At 41.1% G+C, this 9,854-nt stretch overlaps 2 protein-coding genes across 3 annotated transcripts in view; both read right to left on the bottom strand.

The window, feature by feature from the left end:
• Positions 1-974: 974 nt before the first annotated feature.
• On the bottom strand, positions 975-2,908 carry dkk1b (dickkopf WNT signaling pathway inhibitor 1b). The gene is made up of 4 exons (XM_085799879.1): positions 2,536-2,908; positions 2,261-2,405; positions 1,936-2,070; positions 975-1,827 (listed from the first exon to the last, which is right to left on the bottom strand). Exons 1-4 carry the CDS (start codon positions 2,749-2,751, stop codon positions 1,562-1,564), a joined length of 762 nt encoding a protein of 253 aa, XP_085656005.1. The 5' UTR covers positions 2,752-2,908; the 3' UTR covers positions 975-1,561.
• A 4,592-nt stretch (positions 2,909-7,500) lies between these two features.
• LOC146973385 (cGMP-dependent protein kinase 1) overlaps positions 7,501-9,854 on the bottom strand; it is an 84,893-nt gene continuing 82,539 nt past the window's right edge. For both annotated transcript variants that reach the window (XM_085799882.1, XM_085799881.1), the window contains exons 14-18: positions 9,591-9,754; positions 8,150-8,272; positions 7,998-8,060; positions 7,827-7,893; positions 7,501-7,687 (exon numbers count right to left, since the gene is read on the bottom strand). In XM_085799882.1, the coding sequence (XP_085656008.1) occupies positions 7,589-7,687; positions 7,827-7,893; positions 7,998-8,060; positions 8,150-8,272; positions 9,591-9,754 (516 nt within the window). In that variant the 3' untranslated portion in view covers positions 7,501-7,588. The remainder of the gene's footprint in view (positions 7,688-7,826; positions 7,894-7,997; positions 8,061-8,149; positions 8,273-9,590; positions 9,755-9,854) is intronic.

The following is a 9,854-nucleotide window of genomic DNA, read 5'->3' as shown; positions in this document are numbered from 1 at the left end:
ATCTGACACAAGAATCAGGCAGAAAGTACAGTAATTTCCTCTCCATCTTCTAATCTAAAGAGGTCTAATTACAGACACCAAGGTGTATTTGGGTGTATTCATAACCTACACATTAGAGCACATCCATTGCACAACAGCCGGGAAATGGGACGTGCTGCGCAACTGTACGGACTTTGGAACCAAGATCCTTTTTTTTTTTTTTGAGTTGCATCACAAAAACTCTGAAGTCCTGCGGTGCACCTCATTTCATGAGCGCTGGTGTAGATTGAGTAAGATGAAGTAATTAGAGGCTTTAGCTTGGATAGCTAGCTATCTGCTCTGCTGCACATGAAGGCATGGAAGTTATAATTAGAAAGTAGCCAGCAACACCAAAGAGTTAGGTGGCAAACACTCACCGGGACACACATACTTTGTTATTACCTCCTTGCAGTTATCATTTGATACAGCAGCATCCTGTCCTGTTTTTAATGTTGGTCTGGCATCGCCCTGATGGACCATCCTCTGCCTCCATAGCAGGATGTGGCCTGTTGGGGCACTAGTAATGACTCATAAAAGTAGTATGTTTGTCGTAAGTGTGTTTTCTTGTGAGTGTGTGACGGCACATATTTCAGCAATTGTGCGTAATGGCTTTGAGAAGCGTATCTGGGCCAAACATTTCAACCATCCACTCTGCCTCAACCACTGATTGGGCTCTGAGTTAAACACTGCTGAGTGATTGTTCAAATAACTCTTGCTTTCCAGAAGGGGATGCTTGTCTTGTTTGCCAGATTTTTTTTTTTTTTCCCCCATCCGTACCAACTTTTAAGTGAATATCTGGACTAGATTGCAGAGATTCTGAACTGCTGCAGGAGAGATTATATTCTACACATCCTCACTGAAACAATTTTCTCCAGTAACATATCTTTCAGTTCAGTTTTTGTAGAGCAGTGACAAACTGCTACTACTGCCAAAAAATGAGGGGCAGAAAGAAGAAGTAAGGTTATCACATGATGTTTAATAAAACAAATATATTCAACTTTTCTATATATAACATTTTCTTATAAAACAATATATATAACACATTTACAATGCATGCAGCACCATGTCTTTATAATACTGGTGTTGACAGAATTCAATAGCTCAATTAAGTGCCACCTCCAGGATAATATTTACAATACAGTAATTTACTGTAATAACTGAGGCTTGAAGTTCCATAAAAAGAGAAACAAATCAGTTCTGCCATTACCGACGACATGAATCGATGTTCCAAAGATTTCTGAAATGTCACTTCCTAACTTCCGATTCCTCATCTCTTGATGGGGAATTGGATCAGTCCGCCTTGCACTGTTGCATCCCTCTGGGTGTATCACTTTTCCAGGGGTCATGTCTATCCTTCCGGGTGCTGTGTTTGAGTCAGCAGCTTTGGCAGGAAAGAATGTCTTAGGTGTTAGGTGTCTATGTCTGTGTGTCAGCATCTCTGGTGTATGCAAGGTTGAGAAGTGTTTTTCAGTGTCTCACTGATGTGTGGGTTTGCTTGGTGTGTGTCTGTGTGTGGATTTTTCTGTGTGTGTCCACGTTTATGTCAGCGTCTCTGACAGGTGTGTAGGTTCCGGGCTCCAGTCCTGCTGACACTGTGGTCTCGCTCGCCTTTCTCTGGTCGGCAGGCCAGGCCGTCACCGCAGTCGCAGCGCTGGAAGAGCTCCAAGCCATGTGTGCCTTTCCTGCGGTGGCGTGTACACACCTGACCCTCTGTCAGCACGGGCTTGCAGATACGAGACCAGAAGTGTCTGGCGCAGCACAGGCCCTCTGAACAGTCTGCAGATCTCAAGCAAGTATCCCCCTCCTGGCCTGGAGATAGAAAGAAGACAGTGATGAAACCATGCTGCCTGACACAGAGACCTCAATGAAAGTGTCTTGGGGTGTTAGTTTGAAGCTGATTCTTTGCAGGGCACTCACCTTTCACAGTATGAGGCTGATGGCCGTGGGCAGTGGGGGGCTTCTTGGCTTGATGCTCCATGGTGTTGTTGTGCTTTTGCAAGCCAGTGATGATGGATGCATCTGTACCATCGATATCATTTGCCTGGCAAACACCTAAAAATGTCAAAGGGCAAAAGGGAAAAAAAACTTAGGCTCTGTGCAGGCATCAGGTCATGCAGTCTACTCTATGCCCATTAATGGTTATCAGTAAACATACGAACTAAGCTACGCCATTACAAGCAAACTGGGACTATCAGCAATCATTTCAAATTGTTAGTATTATTTCTGGGATGCATCCGCTTACCATTACTGCAGCGGTTTCCTGCGCAACACATGGAGTCCCGTGCGCAACGTTTCCGGCTCTTACGGCAGGGCAGACAGGCGCCTCGGGCGTCGTTGCAGAATTCATCACCTCCACAGTCTTCATCATCCGTGCAAACACCCAACTGCTATAATACGATAAAAAACAAAGGCAGCGTGTCATTAAAATGTTGAGATATTACCCATAAAAGTTACATTTACGCAGCTCTGTGTGCGTGCAGCGCAGATTTGACTTTTACGCACGGGAAAGTTAATTACCTGCAAGGTGTCTGCCGGTAATTTTTGCCCCACGCTACCGGAGGGTGAGGTGCGCGGACTCGGACTGACAGTATTTGTGCCTTTGCCAGCAGAAGCTCCGGGCAAGTTTTTGATGGCGTTGGAGTTCATCAAGACTGTCCCCGCGTAAACGTCCCCAAGGTATCCAAACAGCGTGAGATACACAGCCAAGAAGCGCTGCGCTGATAACTGCATCATTCTCCCCTTAAACTCTGTTGTGCTGCAAACACACGAGAAAAAAAAAGATCCCTTTCTGTGGCAAAGTCCAAAGTGGCCTTGAATCCTGAATCCCAAAGTTTCCAAAGCGCTTCGACACGATGCTTGGAAAGTCTCCTGCCTCTCAGTCCTGGGATGATCTCTTTATACATGTGGACCTGTTTGTCTTCCCGCCCCTCGCTGTGCACAACAAAAGCGGAGGGTGGAATTTCAAAGAGAGCCCCACTGTACGGAAATGGCCTTCTATTCTCCCTGCACAGGGCTGCGTTTCACAATGTTTGTGTAATGATAATGACCTGCAAAGTCTGTCTGAATGCCCATCACCTAGTGACGCACACTGGAAATAAACTATATCCCCAGACAGGACGTAGCTTCTTAATCTGTTTGGTATCAAATAATATTTTGATTAAAGAAAATGAAAATGAAAAGAAAAGCTCCCTTTTTTAATTTAGTTTATCTCAAAATAAGTATTTTTTCTCTACGATGCTTCGAGTCTGTCTCAACACTTAAGGGAAAACAAACATGACAAACAGAAGTAGCAGTATTATGATATTTTTGTTTTCAAACAAAAAATGATCACGAGACCAAATTGTTAAAAAGTAATTTTCTTATTTTATAGAGCACTTAGTCCAGTATTATACTTTGTTTTCCCAAAAGTAGCCTACCGGTGCCAACAGTTCACGTTTATTAATAGTCTATATTTTATTTTAATGACTTTCAGACTGTTATAGCTGCATGTAGCCTAATTATTCTAAAAGAACAATTGCTATTGCCTTAAAATATTGCAACACATGTTTTATTTGTGAGGTGACTTTGCTTTATAGCTGTAGTAAAAACTCACCAATGTTCCTCACAATGTGGGATTTAGTGCGTTTCTTTCTTCATAAACTCCGTTAGCCCTCTCTATAAAAGCGGTTTGGTTATAGTTTCTTTGACATTCAAGTAGCCTAACTGCCCTTTGGCTGTGTGATGACAAGTGATTGAAGTTACTTGCGTCGATTAACTACTTCATTTGATCCTTCTGATTGCAAAGGGGGCAATTATCCTCCAAAGTGTGCTTGATTACACCAGTGGCGGACATCAATGTGTAGGATATGCAGACCATTAAGGGGTGTGAAAAGTTTACCGAATTAATGGACTTCCGTGGCGAGGCCTTTCAGGGTTGACTGGCACTTTGAGATTAAAGGCAACTCTGATCCGTCCTGCTCCCTGACCCCCTTTGGGATCCTCCACTACAAGAAATGTCCCATTAAGGGGAGATTTATCTTGAAAAATGTTCAGATTAAACCTGAAGAGTGTTCATTGTGACCTAAATCTGCCAAGCAAGCCAGATCATCTCCACCTCTTTCCCCATAGACTTGTTTCAAAAATGTTGCTGTGATCTGATCTTCCCCCCCGTAGCACGATGTTCCCTGACAATCATTAAAATAAGTGAAGCAGCATTTTGAGGGGAAGATTATTCTGTTTTTGCGACAGGAGCATTTGAATATCTCCAAGAAAAGAAGAAACTATAGACTGGGGCTTAATAACTTGTCCTTTTGCATCTTGTGACAAAGTCCAGTCTGATCGGTGTGCTCAGAAATGCTCACAGGTGCTGATGTGCACGATAGGATATCTCTTGGCACTTGGACGTCATCTGCTGGCCATGTGTAGCCCGGGTCTGAGTGTGAGGATGGGTGTGTGTGCATGAGTGAGATGCGCCATAGACACCTGACAAACACACTGTAGCACTTTGCGTGTTTGAATTGCTGTATATCTTTTGAAGTAACTCTTTTATCTCCACTTTACTAAATGTCAGTGCTGGCAAGGTGAGCTCCTTTGATGCACTTTGATCCCCTTTGATCTCCCAGAAGTGTCACCCTGTTGTTATGACTGAAGCCAATTCCCCTGGCTGTCCCCCCCAAACAGATTTGTTGTGTGAATAACACTGAGACCAGAGAAGCTGAATCATCTGCACTTAGGACTAAGTGGATGACATTAACTGTGGGACTGATTATTAGATTTCAGGCGACCCTGAGCCAGTTCACATCAGGATGAGGCAGGTTTTGTTGAGATATCTGTTTTACCTGCAGCTCCCTCTTGTGGCGGTGAAAGCGAACTGTAAAAAATAAAAAAAATAAAAAATAAAAAAGCATCTCCATTGCAGAAGCTTTCAATCAATAACTAAGACAAACACCACTCAAAAGTATTGTTTTTACTCTATAATTTTAAAAATCTTACACATGGTACTTTGCAAAATTAATGTACAGCAGAATAAACAACAGAACACAAGGCAAATATCAGGTAACATTGCAGAAGGCGGTCAGTAATAGACTCATACCAGTAGTTTGTAAAGTGATGACGTACATAAGGCTTTGTGATACAGTGAAATATTTATGGTATGTCTACAGAACTAAATTTCTTTTTCGTGTGTAGCTATCCATCAACGTCGTTGATGTGCGTAATTTAAATGTAAATGTCTGTTTGGCTTTCAGGGATGTGGTGAGTTGTGCTGATCAGCTTTTTTGAAACAAACCATAGCATGAAATGAAAAAGGATGATGATGATGATGCATTTATGAACAATGTTATCATACAGCCAAGCACTGTCAACATTGGCAAATAAGAGTGTTGGGTTTTTTTTCACATTAATGAAAAGCTGCAAATCATTCCTGCTATCCCTAAAGGCTCAGACTCGTGGACTTTGTCGTCTTAAACAGAGGATAGAAAGTCCCTCTGAGCTGTGATTTACTCCTCACCTCATCTCAGACCAGCTGTGGTTGACTTCATAAGATCACAGGGAAAAGCATGTCATTGCAGCAACATCAGTTATGATGGATTTCTATCATTTCACTGTTAATAAATGTTGCAGTGAGAAAAATGAAAAGGGGTAAAGCAGGAGATTTATTTCATACGCACTTATGTCCGCCATCGAATGACTAGAAATTCTCTTTCCAAGGTGATTAATGTATTTATTAGATATAACAAAGGATGAGAAGCAGCCATCTAAGAAGAGGACACGTATGTTTTTTGAGGTGTATATGTGTTCATGCAGCATCAAAAAGGACTTGCGATGTTAATTTTGTATGCCATTGACTTAAGGCACTTACATGTCTTCTGATTTTATGTCATTATGCTTTTTAGGTGATGAGCTGGGTGAGAGATCATGGAGCTAGTGGTCAAAGCTGTGAGCTTCACAAAATATAATCTGCTTTTTTAAATCTGCTTTTGCCGTCTGTCTCAAGGAGAGTGTTTTTTTTTGTTTTTTTTAGTAAGACAATGTATACGTCTAGGAAGTCTTAAGATAATGTAGATGTGGTGAAGTTTGCCTCCAAAGAAGAGGATGGTTAATTTATATGGATAAACTTAACACGGTTTAACCTATTAAAACACCTTGAAAAATACCACTGGGCACAATGTAACATAGTGTCCATGATATTAAACAAATTTTCACTCAAGTTTACAAATTGACACAAGTCTCCAATTTCTAAAGGAAGTCAAGTACGTTACAAAGAAACAAAGCACAAAAAAAATCACTATACAAAAACAATAACCAGTACTGTCATCTCACCATCGCTTATCATAATTTATCAATAACAGCACCAAAGACATTGAAACCATGTTCACAGTAATATCAGAACTATACAGGAGCAAACAGAGGATGTCCTGTTTGATTGAATGTGAAGAGGCATTTGGGTGCTTAAAAAAGGAAAAAAGAAAATTAAGAAGTAGAGAAGCGTTCATATGTGTGTTTAAAAGCATACCAAAGAACAAACAAAGAGTTTTACTTCATCTAGTGAAGCTTAAAATTACCTAGAACTGCTGATTTTCTCAGTTAATGGTCTCAAGTGCATAATGACAGATTGCTTCATGGGAACTCGAGCTGACATTTTATGTGTGTCGGTGTGTGATTCATTAAAATTTAAGCAGGGCACTTGAAGAGTCACGTCTCTTTCGACTGAATGCACAGTGTTTGTGCTTTTCAAGGTAGGTTTATCTGATGTAATGTGTACTAAGTATTTGATTTCAGCCCGGTTATGATCATTTGTGAGAATGTATCTTGATAATTCAAATACTATTGTACCGTACAAACTGTATGCCATATGGATGATAGACGGGAAGGAAATCAGTGACATTCAGGTTAGTCTTGAGCACTTGACTCCAGGTTTACTTGTAAACTGGAGTGTGTAGATCTCTGAAAAGTATCCCAACTTGCAACAAGAAGCTGCATGTCAAAAACTAGGAAACAACTGCAGTAACACATTATAACCTCCCAAAGTCCAGCACAGATTTCACCAAATTTTGCAGAGAAACAAACGGGAAAAAAAAAATCAGTCATCAGCCTCTTCTCTTTCTCAGCAGTCCATCACCACACTTTTCACACTGTTATTTATCCTGGAACCAAAACTTAGACGGACTATCAAACACTCATTCACCAACTAAACATCTTTCCCTGTTAACTGGGAAAACCTGGCTCCATTATCAGCCTCTGTTGTATTGTGATCATGTGTGTGTGTGTTTGTTTGTATGTATGTGTGTGTGTCTGTGCATCTGTGTGTGTGTATCCCTGCACTTTCTTTGTCTGTGCCTTTAGAGCTGAGTGTAAGACAACACTGAAGAAGTGCTACGGCAGTCTCATTATAAATGCTTGATCCAGAGCCACAGTGAAATAAAGGCATATCGGTGACCCAGAGGGGTTGCCATCCATGTGTTTATCTTCTTCTCCATAACCTCTCTTTCATTTTTAATGCAGTTCTTTAACAACGCAGCCATGTCTTCAAGATGGCCTCCAAGCCAACAAAAGATGAGTTCCTTTTGGTTTTTAAGGGGAGCGGAGGACTTCAAAAATCAACGTCCCAGCCGGAGTTGTCGTCAGGAGGTGGGTCCTCGTTGTCTTCTGGGAAGCTGTCGAAGTTACTTGTGTCGACTGCTGATGTGACCTGGTAGAAAGACAGAAAAATCATTCATATAAATAGCACGCAATTGATCCAACATATGAATTGTGCGTAAGACATTAACTACAAAAGAGTAACTGTAAGGACAGCATAACAAGTGAGGCTATAAGCTGTGTACACTTACATTAGGGATAATAGGAGGCGTCAGTGTCCCCTTCTTCAAGCCCTCCCAGTTAAAGCCCTCAAACCATCTAAAAGAAAAAACACAACATTAAGCCCAGTTGATAATTATGTTTTACTGCACAAATTTACCATGAAGACAAAAGAATAATATTTCTTTCTTTCTCATTCTTACTTGTGCTTTTGGATGTCTTTGACACCATTTTTCAAGTTTCCCAGTCTTTCAGAAGGATTATCCCTGTGGTAGAACAGCAACATGATTATTCAGCACACTGACCACTTAAATGAATTACTCTTAGTTAAACTACTAGCAGCAACAACACTTACCTGCATAGCTTTTTGATTAGGTTGGCAGCATTTTTGGTAATTTTCTTTGGAAATTCAATCATGTCAATGCCTCTTAGGATGATGTTGTAGGTTTTCATGGGATCAGGGCCAGAGAATGGAGGGCTACATAACAGAAGTAAACAGAGTGAGGATGAGGATGATTTCAGTGAGGATGATTTTATTCTAAGGAGAGTTAAAGGGATAGTTCACCCAAAATTCAAATTTCACTCATTATCTACTCACCCTCATGTCAACTAAGAGCTGTGAGAAGTTTCAGAGTCCTCCGTGCCTTCTCTGAGTTACAGGGGGGTCCGTGCAGCAGTATTTGTCCATATAATGGTTGTCTTTCTTCGTCCAAAAAGACACACCAAAAAACATCCAAATACTTCCATACTGCTTGTCTGTAATGTCCCTCTTGTATTGAAGCCCCGACATGAAAAATTGTTCCGCCGGTCAGTGCAAATCACACGAGATTTGCACTGACACGGGAAGAGCAGTGAACCAAGACCCTGGGAGCTTCCGCTACAAACAAGCTTAAAATATAGACTTATTAAATTTTTTTCAGAACAATTTCTCATGTCGGGGCTTCAATACACGAGGGACATTACAGACGAGCAGTATGGAGGTATTTGGATGTTTTTTGGTGTGTCTTTTTGGACGAAGAAAGTTGGTATCCATTGACAACCATTATATGGACAAATACTGCTGCACGGACCCCCCGTAACTCAGAGAAGGCACGGAGGACTCCGATAATTCTCACAGCTCTTAGTTGACATGAGGGTGAGTAGATAATGAGTGAAATTTGAATTTTGGGTGAACTATCCCTTTAACATAAGTGCTGTTAAATGGTTGTATTTGCTGTACATATACAGACATGGACAAAATTGTTGGTACCCTTCTGTTAAAGAGAGAAAAACCCACAGTGGTCACTGTCACGGTCATGTGAAACTGACAGCGGATTAAAATCGGACATTGCTTTTGAATTATTTTGAAATACTAAAAAAACACTAACTAATGAAACTGACCTGGACAAAAATCATGGTACCCTTAACTTAGTATTTTGTTACACAACCTTTTGAGGCAATCAGTCACTGTTCAATAGGATTTAGATCAGGGCTCACAGAAGGCCACTTCAGAATTTTTTGTTTGAGGCCATTCTTGAGTGGTTTTAGCTGTGTGTTTTGGGTCATTATCCTGTTGGAGGATCCATGATTTGTGACTGAGACCAAGCTTTCTGACACTTGGCAGCACATTTCACTCCTGAATGCCTTGAGAGTCTTGAGATTTCATTGTACCCTGCACTGAAAGTTATTTCAGTGACCACTGTGGGTTTTTCATTCTTTAACGGAAGGGTGCCAACGATTCTGTCCACGTCTGAATAAACAGGGAATACACTACATGATCAATTAGGTTTCATGGACATGCCCAGACTTGTGTGTACCTGCCAGTTAGAAGCTCAAACATGAGGATTCCTAGGGACCAGTAGTCAGCTGAGATGTCATGGCCCTTGTTCAGAATGATCTCTGGTGCTACATACTCCGGCGTCCCACAGAAGGTCCACGTCTTCTTCCCAAACCCAATCTTCTTGGCAAAGCCAAAGTCCACCTGAAAGAGAGAAAGTTGAGTTGAATAACAATTCAAATTTCTTACATATCAAATTGGTATATTTTAAACTTTTCTACTAGAATAGAAGGAGTTGAGCAGC

Source organism: Trachurus japonicus, chromosome 15, assembly GCF_045865225.1.
Source record: "Trachurus japonicus isolate A0001 chromosome 15, Traja_1.0".
Classification (NCBI taxonomy): Eukaryota; Metazoa; Chordata; class Actinopteri; order Carangiformes; family Carangidae; genus Trachurus; species Trachurus japonicus.
Note: the sequence above shows the minus strand (reverse complement) of the source record. Positions and strands in the feature narration are given on the sequence as shown.